The 27,598-nt window shown below is 58.8% G+C and overlaps 1 protein-coding gene across 2 annotated transcripts in view; it reads left to right on the top strand.

The window, feature by feature from the left end:
- LRP5 (LDL receptor related protein 5) overlaps positions 1 to 27,598 on the top strand; it is a 103,831-nt gene that overhangs the window by 17,727 nt on the left and 58,506 nt on the right. The window contains exons 2-5 of one of the 2 annotated variants that reach the window (XM_053899363.1): positions 11,520 to 11,916; positions 18,423 to 18,620; positions 23,687 to 23,883; positions 25,017 to 25,148. In XM_053899363.1, the coding sequence (XP_053755338.1) occupies positions 11,520 to 11,916; positions 18,423 to 18,620; positions 23,687 to 23,883; positions 25,017 to 25,148 (924 nt within the window). The remainder of the gene's footprint in view (positions 1 to 11,519; positions 11,917 to 18,422; positions 18,621 to 23,686; positions 23,884 to 25,016; positions 25,149 to 27,598) is intronic. The other variant, XM_053899364.1, reaches the window with a different exon arrangement.

The raw sequence follows: 27,598 nt of genomic DNA, 5'->3' as shown, positions 1-27,598 counted from the left end.
GTGTCTGCCCATTCTCTGAGAATGTGTCTTGTTCAGTTTTACCTTTGTGTTTTCTGTTTCGCTTCACCTTCAGGCCGGTATTTTTTCAAAATGTGTCCCCTGGGCCAAAACTAAAAGGTGCTCTTTCATCGGATACATTCGGGAAATCCTGGGTATAGAGCATGACGTAGGTTTCTTCACTGCGGGACTTCTCAGAGCCTTTAAAATGGCAATTCCGTGCTAGACTGTGTCCCCTTCTCCCTAGGCTGGCTTTACAGGTTGGGGGGAAAAAAGGTCGACTACTGGTGTGTGAGCTGGGCTGTGCCCAAAGGGACACAGGACATCACCAGCACTCTTCTTCCCTGTCACCCTTGCTTTGGGGTGACTTCTTCACAGTTGTCCTCTCTGGGCATCCTCCCTGTTTGTTGGCTGTGTGGAGTGGCCCAGCTTTGTGCCTGAATCCAAGGTCAACGTAAGCTCTTAGCCACTCATGTCAAGAGACGTGGGGTGTCTACTTTTATGTTCTGTGAGGCTGCTTGTTGGTTGCTTTTGGGGTTTATCCCCAGAGATAGATCTGGGTGACATGTGGCATGGTGCAGGGGGTGGAGGCAGAAGCCAGCTTAGGGTTGGGGCTCTACCTCTTGGCTCTGCCCATTGCTGTGTGGGCTTCAGCTGCTGGAGGGATACCCCCCCCCCCCAAATAAAGCTTGCTCCTCTGTCAGGGCCAGGGGTGGGGGTGTTATGAGATTGAACTGGGTTAAGGTAGAGGCTGAGTGGGCCCACAGCAGATGCCAGTCCCTTCTCTGCCCATCCCTCTGGGGTCTGCTGTCCCGTGTGGGAGTTGGGCCGGGGGCCGGGCTCCGGGGAGCCGGCTTCAGTCGAGAAGGGGTTTCTGGGGCTTGCGAGGTGGGAGGCTTGATGACCCTCTGACAGTCATCCCTGGAGATGTCCTGGGCTGGGGTGACCCCCTGCGGGGTGGGACTTAGGGCCGCACAGTCACCCCTGGAAGGGTTCCGGTCACACGGGCCAGGGTTGGGACCCTCAGAGAGGCCCTTGGGGGCGGTGGGCTACCCCAGGTGATACTCAGGGGTCCCTCTGGCAGGCACTCGGTGGGTCTGTGCCAGGTCCTGGGCCTTTGCTTGTGCCCCTGGACTTTCCCGAAGGGCTGAGCCCAGGCTGGTCCTCCGCTCTGGCTGGAGCATCCGCCTGCCTGCCCCCGGGCACGGCCCCCCTCGTGCAGGGGCTAGTGGAGACCCCCAGCCCATCTCCCTGTTTAATGGAAACCCTTTAATGAGCCTGTGTCCTCTAGGCTTTGTTTGCTCTGAAGTGCCTGAAACTTCAGTTTCTTTGTATCTCTTGCAGCTGATTTCTTCTTTCCTGCTCCGCCCCCCGAACCTGCCCCTGTGGTTTCCTGTTCATCTGCTTCCCTGACCTTTGAAATGTGGTCCCTGCTCGGGAAACTTGCCTGGACCTCAGGGTTAATTACCGTGTGTGTGTGTGTGTGTGTGTGTGTGTGTGTGTGTGTTAGGGAGATTAGTGTGACAGCTCAGGGACGGCAGAAATGGGGCGATCGAGCTGGATGCGGGAGCAGGTGGGAGACGTCAGGAGCCCAGCAGGTGAGAAGCAAGCCTGGAGGGCAGGGCACTGACCCACGTGGCTGGGCTGGGACAGGGAAGGCGGGGTGAGAGGCCTTGGCCTTGGTTCTGCGGCCCGTGATGTGCGTCGACCTTGGGAGAGCAGCTTGGGGAATGTCCACAGCTCACCGCCTTAGCCCAGGTCGAGAGTAGGTGTTCCACTGTTCCGGAAGATTCCTCGAGCTGCTTTCTAGCCTTCCCCCGCCTGCCCCGCCCCAGGAGGCACCGCTCAAGTTTTGTCGGTTCTGAATTCCCCACCCTTGTGGTTGTAATAAAAGCAGCCTTGGTTTGGGGATAGATAAACAGGCCTTTGTGATGGGTTATGTATAGTCTTATGCCAACCTTGCTGTATCTGCTCTGGATTTGAAGCGAACTGTCATATTTATTCATTATTTTTGTGCACATGTCAACACACCCCATCGATGGATGGGTCATTAGCTGGATAGCACTGGAATGGGAGGGTGGAAGGAGGGCCCTCTGCCAGAAGCCCTGCCTGCCAGGGGCAGCCTCGAAGGCTCACGTCCCCTTGGGCAGCTGGCCCATCCCTGCCCCGAGCTGGGCAGTGTCGCAGAGGACCCGGCTCTCACCCGGGCTCGGTGAGGGACCCGGAGGGGCTTGCGGGTAGGAGCGGCTGCAGGCACGGTGGTGGAGAGGGTGGGCTCTCCTCGTCTCCTCTGGTGGGAGTGGGGGCATGGAGGGGAGCCTGGGGGGGGGTGTGAGAGGTCAGGTGAGGAGGGAGCCTGGGGAGCAGAGCCGTCCCGGAGCGCCCGGAGATGTCACAGAGGGTTCCACCCCGGCTCAGCCCATTCAGGCCGGCAAGTTTGAGTTTGCAGAGCTTTTCCATAAAAGGCAGAACATCTGTTCAGCTAAAGGAAACCGAGCATTTTATTATTGCTGTAAATGTCAAGACTCCCCTGGAGAACGTTGAGGCCGCCGCGGAATGTGTCGCAGAGCGGAGCCCGTCGTCACTGGGTAGAGGCTGGAGACGGAAGGTAAAACTGTGGCTGGGATTGTGGTCGCCGAGCCGCGAAGGGCGGGAGGGTGCGTCCCTGGGGCCGGGGGCCGGAGGCGCGGGGTGGGGAGGCCCCCGGCTTCGAGGGGCTGCCCGCGTTAAAGGGAGTTGGGGCATTTACTGTGATGTCAATCGAGAAGTCGCCCTGAGAAACCAGCGGTCGGATTTTGCCGAGGTCGGTGCTCGTGGTAGAGCCACAGCCATTTTCACGTCCCTGCCTTCTGTGCTTGGCCGTCAGGTGCGTGATTCTTGCACGTGGAGGTGAGGGACTGCGCGTCTCTGAGCGCAGAGCTGGGGAGCCGAGCTCACTTGCAGTTTGGCGGCCGCACAGATTTCTCCTCGATCCCTGTCATTTTAGCCAGATCTGCGCTTTTTCGTGCATTTCCTCTTACAGGGGAAATAGAACTTTCCTGCCTGGGGGGTGGGGAGAGGCTTCCACATTGCCCTGAACACTCCTCCCCACCCCCCACCCAGCCTCAGTGCCTTTGAAGTTTCACGCTTTGTCATAACATTCAAGGGGATTCTGTAGTTCCTCTGTTAGCATCATGCTAGTTTTATTTTTTTTTAATTAAGAAAAAAATTTTTAATGTTTATTTTTGAGAGAGACGGTGTGAGCGGGGGAGGGGCAGAGAGAGAGAGAGGGAGACGCAGAATCCGAAGCAGGCTCCGGGCTCCGAGCTGTCGGCACAGAGCCCGACGCGGGGCTCGAACTCACGGACGCGAGATCATGCCCTGAGCTGAAGTCAGACACTCAACCGACTGAGCCACCCAGGCGCCCCCCCCACAAGGAAGAGTTTAGATAGGAATTGAGAATAACAAGAATAAAAATAAAAACATAAAAAATAAAAAGAATTGGGGCGCCTGGGTGGCGCAGTCGGTTAAGCGTCCGACTTCAGCCAGGTCACGATCTCGCGGTCCGTGAGTTCGAGCCCCGCGTCAGGCTCTGGGCTGACGGCTCGGAGCCTGGAGCCTGTTTCCGATTCTGTGTCTCCCTCTCTCTGCCCCTCCCCCGTTCATGCTCTGTCTCTCTCTGTCCCAAAAATAATAAATAAACGTTAAAAGAAAATTTTAAGAGTGTAATACTGTTTAATCTTAAGACTGGGGCAGTTTTGCTGGAAGAGCTGTCAGCCCCAGGGCATTGGGTGACATTGCAGGGGGCACCCGCACCCTCACGGATTGGTACCAGCGTGTCGGACACGCGGAAGGAGATTCAGAAATGGCTCTAGGCGCACGTGTGTATGAACGCGTGTGCGCGTTCGTGCAGACGATTCTCCGTGTTGGCGGCAGTCGTGGTCTGCAGGGTCCCCGCGCACGCTGGGTTCGCGAATACGGAACCGTCGTTCGTGGGGCGCAGGGTTGGGCTCCCGTGAACCCAACATCTTCCTCTGCCGATGAGCACGTGATGTTTCCCATGTGCTTTTGTTTAAAGACACCTTATTTGGTATGTGCGGCTGGTGCGTTAGTGCTGAACGCGCGACCAACAGCGGGTGAGTCGTGCCTGGAGGAAGCCCGTCGAACGCGTGTTTTGTCTCCCAGGCACGCCGCGGCCTTCTTGCACGGAGGTGCGCTAGACGGCACTCGAGCGCTAGGCCTGGGGGCCGTTTTTAACGGTGACATCCCCCGACAAAATGCACAGAAGCGTGAACAGCGTGGCACTAAGTAGTAGATCGTGAAAAGGACGCTTGTGTGCAATGTGGGAGCGGAAACAAGAGGGCGGGGCGGGTGCTTGAGGCTGTGCACGTGCATGTGTGTCTGCGGGCGATCCCAGAGGCTCCCCCAGTGACCTGGCGGTTGTGAGTACAACTTAGCGAGTGGGCAAGCTCAGAGATGGGATGTGTGGGTTAAAAGGGTGGTCCCCGCCCGTGTTTTTCTACCTCCGTCTCTGTCTCGCCCCGGAGGCGGTGACTTTCAGGTGGCCGTGAGCACGCCCGATGCCCAGGTCTGGGCTTCTAAAAAAAAATTTTTTTTTAATGTTTATTTATATTTGAGAGAGGGAGAGAGAGTAAGAGAGCATGAGCAGGGGAGGGGCAGAGAGAGGGAGAGTCAGAGGATCTGAAGCGGGCTCTGTGCTGACGCAGTGAGCCCAACATGGGGCTCGAACCCGCAAACCGTGAGATCGTGACTTGTGCCGAAGTCTGACGCTCAACCGACTGAGCCCCCCAGGAGCCCCTGGGTCTGGGCTTCTGTCCCACTGTCCCCGGAGAGGAACCAGGGCTCCTCAGAGGAGATGCCAGCTCCAGGGCTGGGGCAGGGGAAAGGGCACCTATGCCCGGAGGGTGTCATTGGGCCAGAAAGTAAAGAAATCCTCAGCGGGTAATGGGGACGTGCCAAGAGGGTGCAAGAGCCAGTGTGAAGGGACTCTCACTATCCCAGTCCAGGGAGGTATGGACATCAGAGTAAATGGGAATATTGGGTCTTAACCCATTTAATGGGATAGGAATAAATGAGTCTACACTGGATGAAATAAACAAATAGCATATCGTGGACATGCTCTGATGACTGCCCAACATCTAAAAACAAAATCCTGGGGGCGCCCAGGTGGCTCAGTCAGTCAAATATCTGACTTCAGCTCAGGTCATGATCTCACGGTTCATGAGTTCGATCCCCGCATCGGGCTCTGTGCTGACAGCTCAGAGCCTGGAGCCTGCTTTGGATTCTGTGTCTCCCTCTCTCTCTGTCTCTCCCCTGCTCATTCTCTCTCTTTCTGCCCCTCCCCTGCTTGTTCTCTCTCTGCCTCTCCCCTGCTCATTTTCTCTCTCTGCCCCTCCCCTGCTCATTCTCTCTCTCTCTCTCTCTCTCTGCCCCTCCCCTGCTCATTCTCTCTCTCTCTCTGCCCCTTCCCTACTCACTCGCTCTCTCTCAAAAACAAATAAACGTTAAAAAGTTTAAAAACAAAATCCTGGACGAAGGCTGTAATTGTAGTTCTAAGTCATTCTTTACAGTAGCTTATAATATTCTATGCCGCCCCACCATCCGGTTTCATTTTTACTATTGTAAGTAGCAGTGTTAAAATACACATCACGTAAAGTTGACCATCGTAACCATTACACAGCGTCCAGTCCAGCGGCGTGAAGCGCATTCGTGCTGTTGTGTGGCCGCTGTCATTTCCCGCGCTCCCGAAGCCGGGCTTTCGCCGCCACAAGCCGTAGTGCGAGAAGCGTCGTTTGGACCTCTCTGTGCCGCCAGCCAAGCCGTGACGGTTTTGCTTTCTCGTGCCGTGAGAACCTGAAGCTTCCATAAAAAGATCCCCGCAGAGACTGCGGAACTTGGGAAGCCGGTTGTAAAATGTGTGAGGGGATGGGGAGGGGAGAGTCAGGAGGGGTCTGCTCGGTGCTGCTGCAGGGCTGGACAGGCGGACAGGAGACTAGCAGAGGGAAGGTGGAGGTGGACCCGGGAGCACCGGACGAGTGGCACAGGTGGGAGAGGTGGTGGTGCGCCTGCCCGTGGGGACGGGTGTGCGAGAGGGTAGCATCGAAACCCTTTTGGACGAACTGCCAGAAGGCACCCGGGGCCATTAGGTGTTGGGTAAGTGGCTTGTAAGCCGTCGCGAGTAAAATTAACTTAGTGCACAGGGGCATCTCGGTGTCGAGCCTAGACGTGCTCAGCATTCCCTAATCGTCCTTCAAGGCTCTGGTCTCCCTTCCTCCAGGAAGCCTGCCAGGTCCAGCTGACGGCTCGGTCTCCTTCAGGCTCCAGGCACCCCCTGACCGTGGCCCTCACCTGCCGTTTCTTCCCGCGTGGGTTAACTGTGCGTGCGCAGCGTGTGTCCTGCCCCGTCGGTTTCTGGGCTCCTCGAATGTGAGCCCGCGTAGTCTTCCTTCCCCGTGGGGCTGGCGTGGGACAAAGGGTTGCTCCCGGCTGACGGATCCACAGCTCTGTGTCCAGGCCTTGCCTGCTCGGCGATGAGCAGCATAACGCTTGGTGAGTATCACTAGGGCGTGTACTAAAAGCGTTGCTCGTTCGGTGGACGAGCGGCGGATTGGGTTACCTTGCGTTGCTTGTGTTTAGTGTCACCATGTGAACAGCATAAAATACAGGGTGTTGCAACGGAAGCCCGGACATCTGCTATGAATTCTGTGTGTAAATAGTGGATGTGCTTACACGGGGTAACAGGGGGATGGTTGGTGCTGGGGTTTCAGGCTCCTGCTGCGGTGGGGACTGGAAATTGATCACGGGCCCTGGTACCCAAGGCCGGAGGGAGAAGGAGCCGGCCTTCGTCCCACAGCGGCCGAGCGTGCCGGGAACGTCAGACCACCTGCTTCCAGGCCCCTGGCACCACAGAGGCGTAGAGAGAGCGCAGGACTCCGTGAGGGGTCCCCAGGGTCAGGCCAAGAAGGGGCCGTGGAGACCCAGGGTCACGGAAAGGGTACTCTGTGCCTGGTTAAGCCAGCTGGGAAACCAGGACCAAGGAAGAAAGTCATGGGGGATTCCGTCTGCTTGGGGCCCCGTAGTACCTTTTAATAAAGAGCAGATCTCATTTCCTGCCTCTAAAGTCTTGCCCCAAATCTCCCGGCGACAGGCCAGGCCCGTCCGAGTCCGTGAATGTTCTTCTGGAACAGACCTGGCTCGGCGCTGGCCCGCCCGGCTGCCGTCGTGCTGCTCCTGGCCCGAGCCTTCGTATGCATCGCCCTGGCCAAGCCTCGCGGCCTCACAGGTACAGTGATCACCCCCATCCCAGACCAGACGTCGCAGTCCGAGAGGGTCAGGCCTGAGCGGTGGGAGGGCCGACCGGCCCGTGGCCCTTCTGACGCGTGGTCCTGAGAAATGCGTTTGCACAGATAACTTTGTAGCAACCTAAGTGGAATTTGGGGTGGAAACATAAAACGTGATTTTACCCAGAGAGCCAACAGGGTTAGCTTTCCCTTGTCCAGTCTCCTGTCCCCCCCCACCAGCGTTCACGCATCGGCGGATCTCGTACAAACCGGGGCTTACAGGGAGGTGGCGTGTGGGTGTTTTCACTTAACGCGGCGTCTGACACGTTCTCTGATGTTACCGCAACCATTTTCCCGTGATGTGTGTGGATGTGACTGCGCTGACAGGATAGTCTGGTTACCTCTGACTCGGGAGGCATTTTGTTTATTTTTTATTGCAAGTAAGGCTGCAGCAAAGCAAATACCGTGACCGAGACCTTTTTCCTTCCTCTGGGTGTTCCTCGGGATGAATTCCTGTAAGGGTGATCCCCGGGGAGAGGGCTTAGATGTTTTTATGTCCTTAATACCCCTTACCACAGTGTTTTCTGGAAGGGTTGTCCCGGTATCCGCGGCCACCAGGTGACGGTCTGTTTTTCGTGGCGATGCCTGTGGGTTCTGGAGCTGGGAGGTGGCCAGGCCAGTGGCTCCTGCTCTCAGCCTGTCCGCCCTCCCCTCCTCTTCCCTCTTACGTTGCACTTTCTTCCTGTGATTCCTTCTTCTCACTGCCCGGAACCTCAGGCCACAAGTCAACGGATCGTCCCTGAGTTGAGTGACCTGGGGCAGGTCAAGTGCCTTTCCCAGAGCTACAGTCGTCTCACCTGGGGGGCAGGCAGCTGAGACCCCTGACTCGCAGGGGGCTGTGGGATCAGAGGGTCTTGGACACATAGTTAGGCTGCCTGGCGGGAAGGAGCAAGCACATAGAAGCAGCGTATGCTCCTCCCGCATGCTTCACCCCAGGACCTTTGCACTGGCTACTCCCTCGGCTGGTGGTGCCTCCCTTCTGGCCCTCCCTCACCCCCTCGGGTCTTTGCCCAGTTGCTACTTTCTCAGGGGGACTGCCTTGACCATTTTATGTGAAATGACAGCCCTCCCCCCAAACCCTTTACCCTGCTCTGTTTTTCCAAACCATAGCATTGATGTTTCAAGGCACTAACTTTGCCTTTTCTGTTGTATTTAGTGTTTATTGTCTGTTTCCCCCACTGTAACATAGGACACGAGGGTGGGTTTCTGCGTGTCCCAGATGGAGCTCCACGGCGCTCTGCCATAGCTCCGGGCCAGCTCTGTCCTAGGCTCGGTGCAGTGCACTGTCCCTCTTCACTGCTGTCCTGGGACCTTCCCCACTTCTGTGCTCCACCTGGCCCTGCCCCCACCAGCATCACCATGGCAGGCTGGCTTCTGTCTGTCCTGCCCCCTAGCGTCTCTCCACCTGGGGGAGCAGAGGGGCCCCCCTCCCCCCGGGAGGCCCTGTCTCCTGGTGGGGGGTCCAGTTGGCCGGGGTCCCCCAGGCCCTGAGCAGGCCACCGGGAGAGTGGGTGCTGCCTTCTCTTAGCTGCGGAAGTCCCCCTCTCTGTGGGTTCCCAGGGGACTGGAGAGTGAGGTGGGTGCCTCTGGGGACTTAGGGGTTGAGTGTGCCATGCTTTCTAAACAGTCTAGAAGCAGGAGTGGCTCCTCCTGGAAAGGGCCTGCCCGCTGGGGCCGCGCCTGCCCGGGCTGCACCCACGTTTGCCTGCCGCCCACCCACCCCTGGCTTCCCAGGGTGGCTCCCCTCCCCAAGAGTCTCACTTTGGGAGAAGCACAAAAAATTGAAACCCCCCCCCCCCATCTGTGGCCTTTGAAGGATACACCTGAACTGCCCAGAGTGTAAACCATGGTGAAAATGTGGTCTTTCCAGTTTGGGGAGAAAGAACAGACAGCTAGGATTTTTTGTGCCTGGGGCAGCTTCCAAGAGCTCCCTTCCTCCCTCTGCCCTCCCTGCTCAGCACCCCATCCCACTCAGAGACCTCTGTTGGGTGTTCTGGGTTCCTGACTAACACTTGGGCTAGCGACTTGCCCCCTCCCCACCCCGCACCCCGCACCCCGCACGTCCTGGCTGGAGAGCAGCCCATTGGAGACAGCTTGTCTGCGGGGCTGTCCACCTCCCCTGCAGCCCCTCACCTGTCCTCTCCGACTTCCCCTTGATTACCTGTGGCAACAGGGAGCTCACTCCCTCCTGAGATAGATCCTGATGTATAGCGAGAGAAGTCAGCTGCTTCTCCCTGCATGCCTCAGCAAGGTCCTCCCTGGCGGGGGACGTCATGGGGCTTGGTGACAGTACTGTGTGTGTTGTGTGCCTCTGTGTGTCTGTGGGGAGAGGACCAGCTTATCAGGGAACATCGTGACCCTCAGAAGGTTAAGAACCATAGTGTGGGATCTCGACTGCGCGTGCTTGGGCAGGTCACGCCTTTGCTGGACAAGTGGGGACGAGCCAGGGGACCTGGCCGCCGGGGACTTCAGGAGCCTGGGCACCTTAAACCTCGCGGGCGGAACGGGTTTGCTGGTAATCCTTGCTCTGGGTGGCCGGGAGTGTCACGATGGTGACGAATGGGAATGTGCTGCAGGCACGCCCATCACCCTGGGCGTGCCATGGGGTGTTTTTGTTTGCTGTGGCTTTGCCCGCTGCTGCCCCTGTGTCCTCCACATCCCACATGTGGCCCTGTTCCCAGGGAAGGCCCCCCGGCCTCTGGTGGTCATGGGTTCTTCCTCCTCTGGAGGTTCTGGACCCTCCATGGCCCTGGCCATCATCCTCCCCCTTCTCCCACTGGCTGGCACCTGACCATTGCACGGCACCCAGCTGCTGGCCAGGCCTGTGGCCGTGGGCGTCCCTCCTCCACTCTCCAGAGCCTTAGCTGGGCGTGGGGCCCTACACCCTTCTGGACAGCACCCCCCCCCCCTTTCCTCCACACCTCTTACGGGGCAGAGGTAACTCACCTTCTTGAAGGAGGGTGCTGGAGGCTGGGTGGGGCAGGGGAAACGTTTTACACAGCAGCTGCTGGGCACTGCTCTTACCCAGGCTGGCGGGCCCTCCTGGAGTGCAGGGTCCACTGGGACCCTCGGCACGTTGGGAAAGATTCCTGTAAGAAGCTGGGAGAACAGGGAAGGTTCCATTTTTTAATTCCTAGAAACTTCCTGTTGAAGTAACCATACACCGAGAAGTAATACAACACGGGTTCCAGAGTGCGGGGGCTGCTCAACCTGGCCGCGCAGGTGTTTCTCGAAGTCTCATCTTTCCCTTCCGTAAGATGGGCGCGATGTCACCCCCAGCCCAGGCCCACGCACGGGGTCCCCGGGGTCCAGAGGAGCCCGCACAGCTCTGTGTGCGAATCGCAAAGAGCTGTCAGCCCGTGAGGACCAATGCTCTGTACTCTCTGTTTATACCTGCCTGGGGCAGAGATTTGGGGACAGATGTCCTCTGTGGCCATCCCTTCCTTGCGAGAGGTCAGGATGCCCAGCTCGATGCGGCTCATCACCCCCCGTTTGATCCTTGCAGCCTTCCTTCCTGCCTCAGAGCTGTAGACTGACGGGGCAGGGGCGGTGGGGAGCCCCACGGGGGTTCCTGACCTTGAGCCCTCCGGTGTCCCCGCGCGGCCTGCGGAGGCCGTGGCCTGGGTTTGAGCGGGGCGCTCGCTCTGGCAGCCTGGCCTCAGTCCCAGCGGCACAGGGAGCTGGCGGAGGGGTTTGAGCTGAGGGGTGGCATTCCGGACTGGGACACCGAGGCCACCGTCCTAGGAAGGGGCCTGAGCGCGGACAGCGGGTCCGGGAATCGCACGGGAATCCTCAGGCTCTCCCGGCCAGGACTGGTGCCCTCACATCCCCTTCCCTTGCCGTCACGGTGACTTCTCTGCGGCCCCTAGAGGCCCAGTGCGGCCGCGGCATCCCCGTGTGAGGCGACGGGCGTGGCAGCGAGAGTCACCGTGGCCTGGGGGAGCTGGCTGGCCGCCCTCTGTGATTTCAGTAACAGCGGTACCGTTACTGGGGGAGCTTCGCGATGGCCCGGCCTGGGCCTGCCTGGGCACCTTCCTGCCAGTGCTTCGGGGAGCAGAGGGAAGGAGCAGGGGGCCTGGGGCGCGGCCGGGCACGCGGTCGGTGCCCACAGCCCCCCCGTCCCGGGCCGTGCGGCTCCTGGCTTGGGCAGCGGTCCTCACGGTTTGCCTCCACCCCCCACAGCCTCACCGCTCCTGCTGTTTGCCAACCGCCGGGACGTGCGGCTGGTGGATGCCGGCGGGGTCAAGCTGGAGTCCACCGTCGTGGTCAGCGGCCTGGAGGACGCGGCCGCCGTGGATTTCCAGTTCTCCAAGGGAGCCGTGTACTGGACGGACGTGAGCGAGGAGGCCATCAAGCAGATCTACCTGAACCAGACGGGGGCGGCCGTGCAGAACGTGGTCATCTCTGGCCTGGTGTCGCCTGACGGCCTGGCCTGCGACTGGGTCGGCAAGAAGCTGTACTGGACGGATTCCGAGACCAATCGCATCGAGGTAGCCAACCTCAACGGGACGTCCCGGAAGGTCCTCTTCTGGCAGGACCTCGACCAGCCGCGGGCCATCGCCTTGGACCCCGCTCACGGGTAAACCCAGCTGCCTTCCTCCTTGGCGGGGCTCAGGGGGTCGCGGTTTCCCTCTTGAGTTCCCTTGAGCCCGAGCAGCTCTTGCAGAGGAAACCCGGCCCTCTTAAAAGGAGTTCGCCTTTCAGAGCTTGTCGAGAATTATTTCCCCTCGATGTTCCGGGGTTGGGTTTCCGTTTTTAAACCTGCCACGTCTGAGGCTCTGGGAGCGCTCGGCCGTGGATCTGAGTCACTGGGTGTCTCTGTCGGGAGCGTGGTGGCACCTCAGCAGGTAGAATCTGGGCCGTGTACGCCTTTCCGGCAGCGTCGGCGAAGATGGGTGTCAAAGGTGAAGGCCCTTGTCCGGAAGTGGAGCTGGCCGGGGGGTTGCTTCCCTGGCCTCTCCCGGACGCCGTCTGCTCTCCTCTGCTCCCTGGGCTGGCCGGGCTCACCGTGCCCCGCGAAGGCTCAGGGCCCGGCGGTGAGATCCGGGTGGGGTTGTGTGGCTGGCAGCGAAGCCGGGAACATCCTGGGATTTGGAGGCTGTGCTGGAGGGGGCGTGGGGAGGCGGCTGAGTGTCGCCGGCCGGCCCGGCCAGGCTCATGCTAGACTGTCCTGAGCGGGAGCTGCTTGCTCCGTCGGCCCTCCCCCCCCCCCCCCAGCCCCCTCCTCCCCCACGCCCTTCCCCGGGCGGCGGGTGCCTGCCTGGAGGCAGCGGCCGAACCACCGTCGGTTCGCTGTCGGACACGGACGGCTCCCTGACATCTGGAGCAGGAAGACGGTACGACCCCCTGGGTTCTGGTCACCTAATGCCACCAACTTGCTCTTGTCCCCGCCCGTGCCCTCTCTGCCCTGCGGGTGACCCTGGCCGCGCTGTGGCTGGTGTGCGGGCGGCTCGGGGAACAGGCTGGGCGAAGGGGTGCTGTGGTGGCCAAGTAAACCGCATGTCCGGGGTGCTCAGCGTGTTGACTTAGAACCCACCGGTTCCCACGTCAGCCGTGTGCGCGTGCACCAGGGGCGGGATGGGCTGGGATTCACGGCCCCGAAGGTCGTGATAATCAGACTCACTGGAGTCAGGCCAGACCAGCCTGGGGCCGCCCCCCACTGGAGGAGCACCCCAGCCTCAGCGTCCTGGGGGGCCGAGCCTGACAGTGGCGTCCCTGAGGCCCCTTCTGCCACCCCCACCGCAAGCAGGCTGAGCTGTCCGGGGCCACGCTGACCTCCCAGGATGCTCCCCATTCAGACCTCTCCTCTCCTGCGGTGTGGCTCCGCGACTCCCGGAGTCGCCGGCCACCTTTTAGGAGGTGGCAGCTGGCATGGCTGAGTCTCCCTGGCCGGGAGGGGACATTGTCAGTGATGGGAGAGGCTGAGGGTTGCCGCTTTGAGGCCCTTTTGCGCCGAGGGGAGAAGGCCATAGATAGATAGTATGTCTGAGAAGAATATGAGCCCCAGAAGAGAATAACGCAGGGCCCAAAGACAAAGAGGGTGAGGCCGGTGGCTTCCTGTAGGTCAGGAGCCTAGGAGTGTCTGTTAGCAACATTTGAGCAGAGAGATGAGAGAGAGAGAGCCATGTGGCCACACAGGGGACGGATATTGTGGGTAGAGTGGCCAGTGCAAAGGCCCTGGGGTAGGAGGAGGCCCGGCCTGTTGGAGGGGCTGTAGTGGGGTGGTGGGGGGAGAGGGGAGGACATCGAGTGGGTGAGGGGCAGGCCCTATTTCGAGTGGAGGAGTCGCTGGGTCTGGCCGTGCATTAAGGGGTCTCTCCAGCAGTTGGAGCCAGAGTGGACTTCAGGGTGGGGGCAGGGGGCTCATTGGCGGCTGTCACTGTCACCTGGTCGTAGCGGGTGGCGGCTTGGATCAGAAAGCTGGCGAGCTGTGGGTGAGAAGCGACCAGAGTTGGGATCTGTTTGGAAGGCAGAACCATGTGGGGTTTGCTGTTACTTTGCACATAGGTTAGAGAGAAAGACGAGAGGCAAGGGTTGTGTGCTGCTGCTCTTTGTCTCAGTGTCCCCAGCTGTGCAGGGTTGCGACCATGTCACATGTCATGCAGAAAACACCACGAACAGTTAGTGGGTTCGGTATGTGTTGTTGTTACGCTAAAAATGCCCCCCCCCCCCCCAAACGTAGCCTCCGTGTCGGGGCACAGAAGTCTCTCTTCTTCCTCGTGACCTGTCACCACCTTGGTTGAGAGGTGCTTGTGCTCAGTTAGGAGGTACTTGGTGCCTAGTTGGGAGGTGCTTAGTGAAGAGGTGCTTGGTGCCTGGTTGGGAGGCGCTTGATTGGAGGTGCTGGGTGCTTGGTGGGGAGGTGCTCTCTTGGGAGGTGCTTGGTGCTTGATCGGGAGATGCTTGGTGGGGAGGTGCTCAGTTGGGAGGTGCTTGTGCCTGGCTGGGGGGTGCTCGGTGCTCGGTGGGGAGCAGTCTTCAGGCTGGCCTTGCCTGTACCATCCCCGGGAGCCCGTCAGTCTCTGGCTCTGGCTTTTTCCCATTAAAGGATTAAAATCCCGTCTGAGGTTGCCTCTGAATTCTCTCCCACACCCTGCTCCTGGGGCGACGTTGACCTCGGGTTTGACGCCCTGGGAAGGGCTTCTGGGGCCCTGGCCTTCTCCCCCACGCTTCTTTCCCCTGTGGCTAAGGTTTGAGATGCCCGTTCTGTCCCCTGAGGCGCCCTGCCGCCCAGGACGAGAGGACTCCGGGCCGGCAGCTTGATGCCCACAGTGACATAAGTCACAAGTTGGGGCTGAGTCCTGGGGACGGGACTGCCGTCCTGAGAGCTGGGACAACAGGTCTTGTGCTGCGTCCCTGCACAAGGTTGCAGGATCTGCTTTCCCCTTCCCCGCTCCGTCAGAGCCTCTGTCGTTTCCTCGTGCCCTCCGGTGGCATGGTCTCCCACTGGGCTTCTTCCTCGGATGAGGGGGTACCCACCCGGACCTCCTCATCAGGAAGGAAGGTTCTCAGTCCGTCTCTGTGCACGTGACCAAGAGCCCCACTGCCAGGAGCGCCCGTGGTCCTGACGCTGAGCCTAGCAACGCTTCGGCAGCACCGGTGGCAAAGTGCGAGCATCCAGGCGGGGCAGACGGAGGACCCCGGCGTCCCCAGGGCCAAGGTCAGGCTCTGGGGAGGACCTTCTGGCTCGGAGCACCTGGCGTGGGGGCCGCACCAGCCCCGGCCTGCTCGGCCCGCGAGGGGCTGCAGCGGCTCCTGGGTCTCAACTTAAAGCCGGGTCTAAAACCCAACCCCTTCTTTAACATGCAAAATGGTCCTGCCCTAAAGTAACGCGCAACCACGACCCACGACCGCCCCACGACCGCGGCCAGCCTCTGCGCAAAGACCAGGCGCTCTGCTTTCCTTCGGAAGTTGATTTTCCCCCGTGGAATTTGGCCGGGCCTGTGGCCGTGTTCAGGGATCCTGCCAAAGCACATCCACGCCAACTGGTCTCTGCTGACAGAGGGGCTCGCAGATTCCCCATTTAAGGAAAGCAGCGGGCCTCTGCGATGAGACCCGGGGGAAGGAATTTGAATTATGCTCCTCGAGGAGGTCCTGAGGAGCCTTTCTCGCTGGCTGCCGTGGAGCATTCGGGAAGGGCATGAGTGGATTGCCCCGAGATTTATTCTCCCGATACCTTCTCGGCGGGTGGCGCAAAGGCTGGGCCCTCTCCAGGCTGCTGGGGGCGGGAAAACACCGGGAAGGAAGGCGTCTACACCAGGCTGGCGGGAGCCTTTGCCGAGCTGGCCGACAGCACCTGCAGGCCTTGGGCTGCCAGGAAAAGTTCACCACCGCCCCGGGCCTGCTGGCACAGGGGTGAGTCATATGATGGCCAGGCCCTGGCCTCACTCAGAGAGCTATGCGGCGCTCCCAAGCCACTGGCATGTGACGTGGGGCTCCTTTGGAGCCTCGGTTTTCCCATCTGTCCAGTGGGAGTAGTAATTCCTGCTTGCCCTGCGTCAGCCGCGTCTCCAGGTGCAGAGGAGACTCTGCAAGGGAGGCTTTGGGGAGAGGTGTTCCGTGTGAAGGGTGCTCTCTTTTCCTCTCCGTCCCCACCGGGGCTGGAGGGCAGCAGAGCTCGGTGACAGCGGCCGGGTGTGGTTGGCCCCTGCAAGCTCGTCGTCAGGGACGTCGGCCAAGCTCCTCCAGCAGGAGGGCGTGGCACCAGCTCGGATACGACACCCCCCTGGCAAGACCGCTCGGCCTCACAGATGGGGGTGGCCCCCCCCCCAGGCACCCGCACCTGCTGTGGCCGCAGAGCTGCCCCTGGCACACAGGCAGCAGCGGGCACGCTCAGGGTTCGCTGAAAGGGGACCAGATCCGGCCTGTGAAGGAGCGGAGCCAAGGGCAGTGGGGGACTTGCCTGGTCAAGGAGAAGCAGCTGGAAGGCAAGAGAGAGTCTGTGGGCCTGCGACGGGGCGCGGCCTCTCCCCACCTGGATCTGCGCTCCCCGCAGGCCCTCTCACAGACGGCACGGGCGGGGGGACCCAGGAGCTCCCTGCCTCCCCGGGTCCGGCTTTCAGGCTCACCCCCATCGGCCCCGCGTGGGCAAGCTGCTGGCCTTTAAAACAGTCGCAGAGACCGAGGGTTATGGGATTTGCTGAGAGGCCAGGATGCACCTGCCCGCACCCACCCCAGCGGGAGGGCAGCGGGGAGGCCGCACCACCTGGAGAGCGAGCGTCGTGGGCCACCGCCGGGAGCGGGGCTTCTCGGAGTGAAAGTGGACCCTGCCCTCCTGGCTGCAGAGCCGCGCCAGGCAGGCCAAATAAAACAGGTGTCCCATCCTCGGGTCCCGTGGCTCATCCGCGTCTGACCGGAACGCGGAGGTCACGTGTCCTTCGGGCTGGTGTGGTCCGCTGTCGCTAAGAGCTGTGCACGCTGGGTGGTCGCCCTGCCTGGACAACTGGACGCATTCCCTGGGTACTGGGGGGTGGGGGGTGTGAACCTGTCACCCCAGTGTCCCCGCATAAGAAGCTTTAATTGGGGTCGTTTCTCGTGGATGTGACGTGCCGCCCCTTACTGTAAACCGGGGGGCGGGCAGAAGCAGCCCAGGTCACCCCCCGCCCTCCCCGCCAGGGAAAACTGCTGTTGTAATGTCCGTGCACACCCCCATGTGGGGTTTTTTTTTAATAGACTTTGTTTTTTTTTTTTTTTTAAGCGATTTTAAGTTCACAGAAAAATTAAGGGGAAGGTACAGAGATTGTCTATGTGCTCGTGTACAGTCTGTGGTTTTGACAAGATTTTTTTTCATTTTTTTAATGGTTATTTATTTTTGAGCAGAGCGAGAGAGAGAGAGAGAGAGAGAGAGAGAGAGAGACAGAGCATAAGTGGGGGAGGGGCAGAGAGAGAGGGAGACACAGAATCCGAAGCAGGCTCCAGGCTTCGAGCTGCCAGCACAGAGCCTGATGCGGGGCTCGAACTCGTGAACCGTAAGATCATGACCTGAGCCGAAGTCGGATGCTCAATTGACTGAGCACCCCCAGGCACCCCAAGATTTGAGATCGTCTTATGGTGGGAATCCCACGGTGTGTAGGCTTTTCAGGTTGGCTGTTTTCACTTATTAATACACTTTGACATTTCCTCCATGACTTTTCATGGCTTCATGGCTAACTTTTTAAAACTGTTAAATAATATTCCATCTTACGTGTTTTAATTGGTTTTAGAAGTTCATTTACAGGGGCCCTTGGGTGGCTCAGTCGGTTGGGTGTCTGACTTCCGTTCAGGTCATGATCTTGCGGTTCGTGAGTTCAAGCCCCACATCGGGCTTGTTGCTGTCGGCACAGAGCTGGCTTCAGATCCTCTGTCCCCTTCTCTCTCTGCCCCTCCCCTGCTTGCGCTCTCTCAAAAGTAAATAAAACATTTAAAAAAAAAAGTTCATTTACAGCATTTTTGTAGTGGCAAAAAATCAGGAACAACTCAAACATCTGATGTGGAGTCTTGTAAATAATTTACAGTACTCTATCATCAAGAGAATAAGGGGGGGAGGGGGCGCCTGGGTGGCTCACTCAGTTAAGCGTCCGACTTCAGCTCAGGTCATGATCTCACAATTCATGAGTTCGAGCCCCGCATCGGGCTCTGCGCTGACAGCTTGGAGCCTGGAGCCTACTTTAAATTCTGTCTGTCTGTCTCTCTCTCCTCTCTCTCTCTCCTCTCTCTGCTCCTCCCCTGGTCATGCTCTGTCTCTCTCTCTCTCTCTCTCTCTCTCTCTCTCAGAAATAAAAATGAACAAAAAAAAAGACAAGAAGGAAGAATTCTGTTAGTTAAAGGAGAGGATACCCAGAATATATTGCTGTCTAAGAACGAGTTGGGAACCCAGTATGTTTTGATTACCCAACTCTGTTTAAAGATTAACCTATTACTAACTTTCTAGAAAACAAGTTGGAAGCAATAATATCCCAGGCCCTAAGCACTGGTTATGTCGAATGGGTGAGATTTTAGGACAAATTCGGCCTCTGTTTATGCGTCTGCGGCCGCGTCGACAGGAAACAGAGACCGAAAAGGCAGGTCTGTGCTAGCCTTCTCTGCTCGTGCTTGCCTCCTCCTCAGGTACATGTACTGGACAGACTGGGGAGAGACACCTCGAATCGAGCGGGCAGGCATGGATGGGAGCACGCGGAAGATCATCGTGGACTCGGACATTTACTGGCCCAACGGGCTGACCATCGACCTCGAGGAGCAGAAGCTCTACTGGGCCGACGCCAAGCTCAGCTTCATCCACCGCGCCAACCTGGACGGCTCCTTCCGGTGAGTGCCCACCCGGTGGTGGGTCCCCACCTTACCCGCGGCCCCCCAGCCACCGCCAGGGCCTCGGCCGGTCCGGGCCGGGCGCTGGCCGGTGACCCTTCTTAACTCAGACCCGTGGTCTCGTCTCTGAAACCCTGGGGCCCGAGGCGTTCGGGACTGTTGAGAACCTCACACAGTAACAGAGCACACAGCACACCCGTGGGGGGTCCGGGGTTGGGGGGCACCTGCCATCTCCCACGTGACTATGTTCACAACATGACACAGGAGGCTCCTTCTCAGTGGGGTTGAAAGGCTATAACCAAGCCCACAGCCACACGCGGGTCTTGCCACGAAATGGGTAGCAAAAGTCTTGCCGTGGTCAGAGTTTTTTGGATTTCAGAATCGCAGAGAAGGGATCGTGGCCCTGACCGCCTCAGGGTCCGACAGGGTTGTAAAGAGTTCGCCGTGCCCCCTTCCTCCCCACCCCAAGTATGCATCCTGGGGTTTTCGTGTCCACCGCATTCCCTGGCCTCACCAGAGGGCCTTATGCATAACCGTTTCTCTGTAACATGGGTTAAATGAGTGAAATATCAAGGACGTTTTACATGTCAGGTAATTGCTTTGAGAGCTTTCGGCCCCCTACCTCATTACGCTTCAGATGTAGGAACGGTGAAGGGCACTTTATTTACCGCCCAGACTGCCTGCCAGCTCTGTGCCGAGTCTTGGGGATCCTCCTGGGAGGCTGCACGGTGGGGCTCCCGAACCAGGAGGGGAGTACGTGGGTGCCGGTGCCGTGGGCTGCAGTCACGTGGCTTTGGGAAGACTGTGCACACACAGGCAGGTAACAGCTCCCGCAGATTTGAGGATATCGGCAGGTTTGCCTCATTTTATTCAGGACTGTGTATTAGTTATCTATTCCTGTGTAACAAAATACCCCCGAACTGGGCCACCTAAATCAGCAAACGGGATTTTTTGGGGGTGGGGAGGGGGATCAGGAATCAGGAGTGGCTTAGCTGGGTGGCTCTGGCTCAGAGTGTGTCCTGAGGTTATAGTCAAGCTCCTGGCTGGGGCTACAATCATCTGAAGGCTCGACTGAGGTCAGAGGCTCGCTCTGATGGCTGCTGGCAGGAGGCCTCATTTCTCCCCTGACCTCTGCTGACCGTGCCCAGCTGGTTTGGAACGCTCTCTCCCATTGTTTCTGGGATCACAGACTGGCCTGGGGCCTGGCTTGAGACTTGAAGAGTGTGGCGGCCTGGGGAGCTGTGGTCCTTGGGGAGCTGAGTGATCATGGTCGTTGTGAAGGGAGAGTTAGACGCTGGAAATGCTGCTGGCTGGGGTGCCTGGTTGAGGGATTATGACAGGAGACAGCAAGGATAGTGGTGGCATTTAAACCATGATAATGGTGGTGGTGATGATGGTGGTGGTGATAGTGATGGTGGTGATGAAATGGTGGTGATGATGGTGATGATGGAGGTGATGATGGTGGTGGTGATGATGGTGGTGGTGATAGTGATGGTGGTGATGGTGGTGATGATGATGATGGTGATGATGGAGGTGATGATGGAGGTGATGGTGGTGATGGTGATGGAGGTGATGATGATGATGGTGATGATGGAGGTGATGATGGTGGTGATGATGATGGAAGTGATATGGAGGTGATGGTGGTGATGATGACAATGCTGGTGATGATGGTGGTGATGATGATGGGAGGTGATGATGGTGATGGTGGTGATGCTGATGGAGGTGATGATGGTGGTGATGGTGATGATGATGGAGGTGATGATGGTGATGATGATGGAGGTGATGGTGGTGATGGTGATGATGGAGGTGATGATGGTGATAGTGATGGAGGTGATGATGATGATGATGGAGGTGATGATGGAGGTGATGGTGATGATGGTGATGATGATGGAAGTGATGATGGTGATGATGGAGGTGATGGTGGTGGTGATGATGGTGATGATGATGGTGATGATGACGGAGATGATGATGGAGGTGATGGTGGTGATGATGGTGATGGTGGTAGTGATAGTGATGGTTATGATAGTGTTGGTGATGATGATAATGGTGATGATGGTGGGATGGTGATGATGATGGAGGTGTGATGGTGATGATGATGGTGGTGATGATGATGGAGGTGATGATGGTGATGATGATGGAGGTGATGATGGTGATGGTGATGATGGTGATGGTGGTGATGATGATGGTGATGATGGTGATGATGACGGAGGTGATGGTGGTGGTGATAGTGATGGTTATGATGGTGTTGGTGATGATCATAATGGTGATGGTGATGGTGATGATGGTGGTTATACTGATGATGATGTTGGTGATGCTGATGATGGTGGTGACGTGGTGACGGGGTGATGGTGGCTAACCCTTCCATAGCACTTGCTGTTTGCCAGGATATTTATCAGTTCGTTACCTGCTCACACCAACCCTATGAAGTGTTTGCAGGTATAATCCCCTATTATGATGTTGCACAGAGAGGTCTGTGAACTCACCCAAGGCCACACAGCTAGTCAGAGTCGAGAGAAGCCAGGCACTGTGACTCCGGGGCTTACTCAGCCCTCCTCCTGCCTCACTGCCAGATTCTTCCGGCTCTGCAGGTGGCTGACACTCTATGGATGTGTCTAGGGCCGTTCCAGTAGGAGCATAATCTGCTGGTAAAGAGGGTAAGTGCTGGAGCCAGACGGACCTGCGTGGTCCCCTGTCAGCTGCGACCACGGCTGGGTCGCCTCACTGCTCAGAGCCTCAGGGCCTCGCATGTGAATGGGGGTAGTGGTTGTACTTTCTAGAGGTGTCCGTGGGGTCCGATACCACGGTGCACGTCAGCTCATCGCGTGGCGCCTGGACACCGTAAGCGCTCAGTAGCGGCTGGTGTGCTCAGGGAGTTCGTGGATCCAGCAGGAGGTAGGGTGCTCGCGGCTGGAACTCCACCTGGAGAGGGGCGTCCTGAGAGGAGGGGCGAGGGTGGGTGAGGTGAGCCGAGGCCCGGCACCAGCTTCCCGCGGTGCCTTCAGCTGAGGCAGGGAGGAGGGACAGCCTGAGAAACGACACCTCTGGCTTTTCTGATCAAAAAATGACGCGGGGCGCCCGGGTGGCTCAGTCGGTTAAGCATCTGACTCCTGACTCGGCTCAGGTCACGATCTCACGGTGATGGGATCGAGGCCCACGTGGGGCGCCACACGGAGCCTGCTTGGGATTCTCTGTCTCTCCCCCTCCCTCACCCTTGCACTCACTCGCTCTCTCTCTCAAAACAAATAAACGTTACTTTAAAAAATGACAACATCACGAAGGGCAGTGTGGTGGTGCCTCGGAATGCGAACGTCGAGTGACCGTACGATCTCGCGATTCCACTCCCGGGCATCTCCCCGAGAGCGTTGAAAATGGGTGCAGGAATGAAGACGTGCACGCGAATGTCCGTAGCAGTGGTGCGAACCATAGCCCGAAGGTGCGAACGGCCCAGATGTGCGGCCGCAGGTGGATAGACAGACAGAGTGTGACCCATCCACACGCGGAATGCCGTCCAGACATGAGGGGCAGTGACACATTAGCATATGTGTGCAGCACGGAGGGACCGGGCAAACCTGACGCTAAGGGAAACAAAGTGAGTCACACAAGGCCACGCGTGGCGTGACTTCATTTATGTGAAATGTCCAGGCTGCGCAAGTCCTTGGAGACAGAAAGCAGACTGGTGGCCGCCGGGGGCCCCCGTGGAGGGGACGTGAGGGGGAACCGCTGAGGGGGCCCGGGGTTCTCCAGAGGAGCAGCGGGAATTTAGGGAAGTAGCTGGGGGCTGTGGTTGCGTAAGTAACGTCGTGAACGTGTGCTGCGTAGCACTCAACTGTTCACTTAGCAGACTGGTTACTTTTGTGTTACGTGAATGTCGCCTCGATGAGTCTATTTAAAAAGTGACATCAAGGGGGGGCAGGGGCACCTGGGTGGCTCAGTCGGTTGAGCATTCGACTCTCGATTTTGGCTCAGGTCACGATCTTGCAGTTCGTGGGTTCGAGCCCCGCGTCGGGCTCAGTGCTGACAGCACGGAGCCTGCTTGGGATTCTCTGTCTCCCTCTTTCTCTGCCCCTCCCCTGTGTGTGCTCCTCTCTCTCTCTCTCTCTCTCTCTCTCTCTGTCTCGAAAATAAATAAACATTAAAGGAGTAACATCAAGAAAACAAAACGGAGGCATCGTTGGGTCAGATTAGGGACGGTCATGGGCATGTGGCTTTCAGTTGCTCAGTAAAACCTTGTCAATGTTCCTCTGAGGTGCGGTGCCAGGGGCTCGGCTGTGGTGGTGACCTGCCCCCTACAGCCCTCCATGCCACCAGGGAGCCTATAGTCGAGGGAAGGTCATGAAACCAGATAATCACACACGCCACCAGGTGTAAAGTTAGAAATCTATCACCGGTGTCCATAATCTCATTAAAAACATGTTCTCGTTTGCTGGGCTTTATAAATACATAGAAGAAAGACGTTTTTTTTTTTTCCTTTTTTAAAATTTTTTTAATGTTTATTTTCGAGGCGGGGGGTAGGGAGGGAATGAGCAGGGGAGGGGCAGAGAGGGGGGGGGACAGAGGATCCAAAGCAGGCTCAGCGCTGATAGCAGCGAGCCCAACACGGGGCTCGAACTCATGAACCACGAGACCATAACCTGAGCCGAAGTTGGACACTTAACCAACTGAGCCACCCAGGCGCCCCGTTGTTTTGGTATCAAGTTCGATTTACTGTGATAATATAAATTATTGGCGTTACAGGCACGTCTGGCTCAGTTTGTGCTAAGTTGTTCAAACATCAGGGCGAGGCAGGCGTGTTGTCCCTGGCTCGCTGTCATCAGCGGTGGCTTCCTCCTTGCCGCTTCTTCTTTCCCTGCGGGCCACTTGGCCACCAGCCACTTTTCTAGAAACAGTTGGGAAGGGCTGGGGGGCCGTGTCACCCTCAAGGGTGGCGGGAGGCTGGAACTGCCCCGCGGCCGTCCTGTGTGACGTGAATGGGTCCGCGGTGGCCGTGGGAGGGTTTCCAAGTGGGGCGCGTGCAGCACCGCGGGGAGTCTGCTCACAGCTCCCACCCGTGCCTCCTGCGCCTGCAGGCAGAAGGTGGTGGAGGGCAGCCTGACGCACCCCTTTGCCCTGACGCTCTCCGGGGACACTCTGTACTGGACGGACTGGCAGACGCGCTCCATCCACGCCTGTAACAAGAAGACGGGAGAGAAGAGGAAGGAGATCCTTAGAGCTCTCTATTCGCCCATGGATATTCAAGTGCTTAGCCCAGAGCGGCAGCCTTACTGTAAGTCGGGGGCCGGGTGGGGGGCGGCTGGCGTCTTCCCTCCGCGGGAGCCCCGAGTCTGGGGGCACCTGCGTCACAGCAGTGGAGGAGAGGGAGAGGTGTGGTGGAGGGGAGGGAGGTGTATGCAGGGTGCAGGGCCAGGCCGGGGCGCAACTGGGAGGGCCCCCTGCAGAGCGGGTATGGGGGCTGCTTCAGGGGGGCCCCGCGCCCCCTCCCCCGTCCTCTTCAGAGCTGGCAGAGGGCCTCCCGAGCAAGGTTGCTTCGTTGTCGGGGCCCGACAGAAGTTATGTAGTTACTGGTGATCGATCTGCTGTGAGTCAAGGCTCCCGGCTTGGGGTCTCCATAGGGTGGTGGCAGGGGTCCTCGATGGCGGAAAGCTTGACGCCCACGGGCTCAGGGCTCCTGGGACGGGCAGCTAGCGAGGTCACGGCCCTGGGCTCATGTCCTCCCTCGGGGACCGGGGTGTTGTGGAAGGTTCCAGCTTTGAACTTAACTGTGGGGGTGCAAGGGTGGCAGCTGTCAGCACCCCAGGGCAGGTGGGGCTCCCTAGGATGGTCTCCTGGTGAGAACATCACGGTCCTTACCGCATCCACAGCGGGGGCAGCCCCCTGTGCGTGAGGCAGCGTTAGGGAGAAGAGGGGGACCCCCCTGCGAATCTGCTCCAGTCGTTTGCGGGGGGTGGGGGGCTAATACTCCACACGTCACAGTACTGCGCCCCTGCCTGCCCTGGGCAGAGTGACATGCCCGAAGGATTTGTTCAGTTGCGTCTTGGTCACGGATGGGCTTGGGACAATGAGAAGGGTTGTTATCAGCACCTAGAGTGTCCAGGTGTGGCCACCAAGCATTCGTGCAGATCCCGTGGGCTCCAAGCACATCGCAAAGACAGGCCTCTGCTCCGGGAGCCCCCCAGTCCCTACCGCACGGGCAGGTCCTGAGATCCTGGCCGAGGGTGGCCTTCCCAGAGGAGGTGCCATCCGAGGGGCCCCGAGGAACGTGAGGGTTCCGTATTGTAGAAGGCTGGGAAGAGGAGCAGGGCAGGGAGGATGCCCCCACGGAGTGGCGTGTGTGGGTGGGTGGGGTCGAGGGCTGTGTTCTGGAACCTTCTCTCACCCCGCCCTGTCTTCCTTCCCCAGTCCACACGCGGTGTGCGGAGGACAATGGCGGCTGCTCTCACCTGTGCCTGCTGTCCCCGAGGGAGCCTTTCTACACGTGCGCCTGCCCCACTGGCGTCCAGCTTCAGGACAACGGCAAGACGTGCAAGGCAGGTGAGACGGGGGGGCGCTGGCTGGGGTGGGGGGAGCCGGCCTGGCGGGGCGTGGGGGTGGGGCTGGCGGTCTCCTTCCCTCGGCGAAGGTTTCACGCGTTCGGAGCTCTGCAGCCGGGGGCACCCGGGCGGCCCAGCGGCTGGGCTGCAGGGTTAGATCTGGGCTCGGCTGCCCGGCGGGCACGTTACCGGGCTCGGGACTCAGGTCTGGTCTGTCCGGCGACCTGGCATTGGGCCGCCAGAAAGCCGTGATTGTAACCGAGATGCTCGCTGTCACGACTTGCCGAGCAGACACTGTGTGTGTTGTAAAAAAGGACAGTCGTGTAGGGGAACGCTGTGAATCAGGAGACGCCCCGCGATCTGCGCCCAACAGACGTCTCCTTTCCTGCCTTCCCGGCTCTCCCAAGCACGCGCTGCCGGTGTGGGGCTGCGGGCCTCCCCGCTGGCTTCGTCTCCTGCTTTTCTGCTTTTTCCAGAAGCATTTTCCACACCGATAGGGAATTTCTGATGCATTTTCATCCTTACGTCCCATTTCCATGGGATCTTCGTGCCCTAATAACCACCCTCCCCATGGAAATTCGGGTTGCAGACGCTTGCGCAGTGGAGAAAATTGGGGGTGCGTGAAGTTCAGTTGACTTCCCTCCCCCCCACACAAGTGTTTCTCGGTGCTCCCCCCGCCCTTAATTTGCAGCACTTGCTGCTTCAGGGTCTCCTGCAATGACCGTCTTCTTTTTTTTTTTTTTTTTTTTTAAATTTTTTTTTCAACATTTATTTATTTTTGGGACAGAGAGAGACAGAGCATGAACGGGGGAGGGACAGAGAGAGAGGGAGACACAGAATCGGAAACAGGCTCCAGGCTCTGAGCCATCAGCCCAGAGCCTGACGCGGGGCTCGAACTCCCAGACCATGAGATCGTGACCTGGCTGAAGTCGGACGCTTAACCGACTGCGCCACCCAGGCGCCCCTACAATGACCGTCTTCTAATGATGTGTCACCCCTCCTTCCTCTGGAGCACCGTCCGAGGCTCCTTATTTCTGGCCGTCACGTTCACAGTGTGCTTTTCTGGGAATAAGGTGTGTCCAGGGTGCAGCCTGTCCCTGGGGGTGTCTCGGGCCCAGCACAGCTGGGTGGCAGTGGAGTGGCCAGCGAGAGACGTCAGGAAGCAGGCCGCCCCCGGGCCAGTGGCACTTGGGGGGAAGGAAAGGGAGACTGGGGGCTTCCCTGGGGACCTGCGACCAGAGCCGAGGGAGTGTTACCAACTCCTTTGGGCACAGGTTTAAAACAAAAAGTTCATCCTGGCAAACAGGGAGTCTACCAAGTTCCACGTGTCCAGAAGGAACGGCCGCGTGCCTGCGTGTGCTGCGTGCAGAGAACAGAGCGGTAAATGTGAACCTCCCCCCCCCGCCCCCCGCTCCAGCCCCCTGCTCTTCCTACAGGGAATGTCCCTCTGAGTTGTGGAGGGGTCGGCAGGAACCAAGCAGGCACGTGAATGAAGAATGCGAATTCAGATTTGGATCAGAGTAACACAGGACACAAAGGAAGGGCTGAGACGCAGAATGACACACTGAGGGCGGGGATCGGGGGGTGGGCTGGAGGCCCGGATGGAAGGTCAGAGAAGGTCCTTCCCAGGGGACAGGCTGAGACTTGAGAATGACCAAGGAAGAGGCGCGAGGAACAGCATGCGCGGCAGCCCTGAGGCAAGAGCTGGGTGACGTCGGGACTGACTTCGCAGGCATTTGATCTGGGCGGTCACACAGAGCCCCGGCTTCCAAAGAGCCCCGTGCTTGGTTTAATGCCATTGTCGCTGACTTGAAATGCTGGATAATTCTGGGGCAGGGGCTCCCTGTGTTCAGCCTGCAGCGGCCCTGCGCGTTACATAGCCCGTCCTGCTTTGTGTGTAGAGAAGCTCAAGGGAAACCTGGAGACGCCTCGTGTGTCCGTGTATCTTTCTCTGCCGTTCTGCCACCAGTGTCTCGGTGTATCTTTCTCTGCCGTTCTGCCACCAGTGTCTGCATTCCCCCTGACTCTGTTGCAGGGGCATCGGCAGTTAGAGGAGGGGCATGTGCTTCTGTAACATGAGTTGTAGCGCCTGAAAAATACTTGTCCGGTGAACCATCTTCCCCCCTGGTGGGCATTTCTGTTTTTTTGTGTCTTTGCTGTTTTCGAGTCGTGCCGCCGTGAGAGAGCCAGCCTGGGGCCTGGCCCCGGGGTTAGGGCGATCTGAATCTGGTGCTGTTGCTTGGTGATCCCCGTCCAAGCGCTGTGCCGAATGGGGAGGGGACCATCTGTTCTGGGAGAAGGACAGGCGTGGCTGCTGTCTCTGCCCGCATCTCTGCCCAGCCTGGAGCCGGGTTGCGTGTGGACCTTTGGGGAAGGAGTGGGAAAGCGGGGGGAGGGGGGGGGGGGGAGGGGAGGAGGGTGGACACAACCCTCCAAAAGGTACATCATGCA

Source organism: Panthera pardus, unplaced genomic scaffold (assembly GCF_024362965.1).
Source record: "Panthera pardus isolate Hobbes unplaced genomic scaffold, ASM2436296v1 HiC_scaffold_12, whole genome shotgun sequence".
Lineage (NCBI taxonomy): Eukaryota > Metazoa > Chordata > Mammalia > Carnivora > Felidae > Panthera > Panthera pardus.
This window is presented reverse-complemented; position numbering and strand designations above follow the sequence as displayed.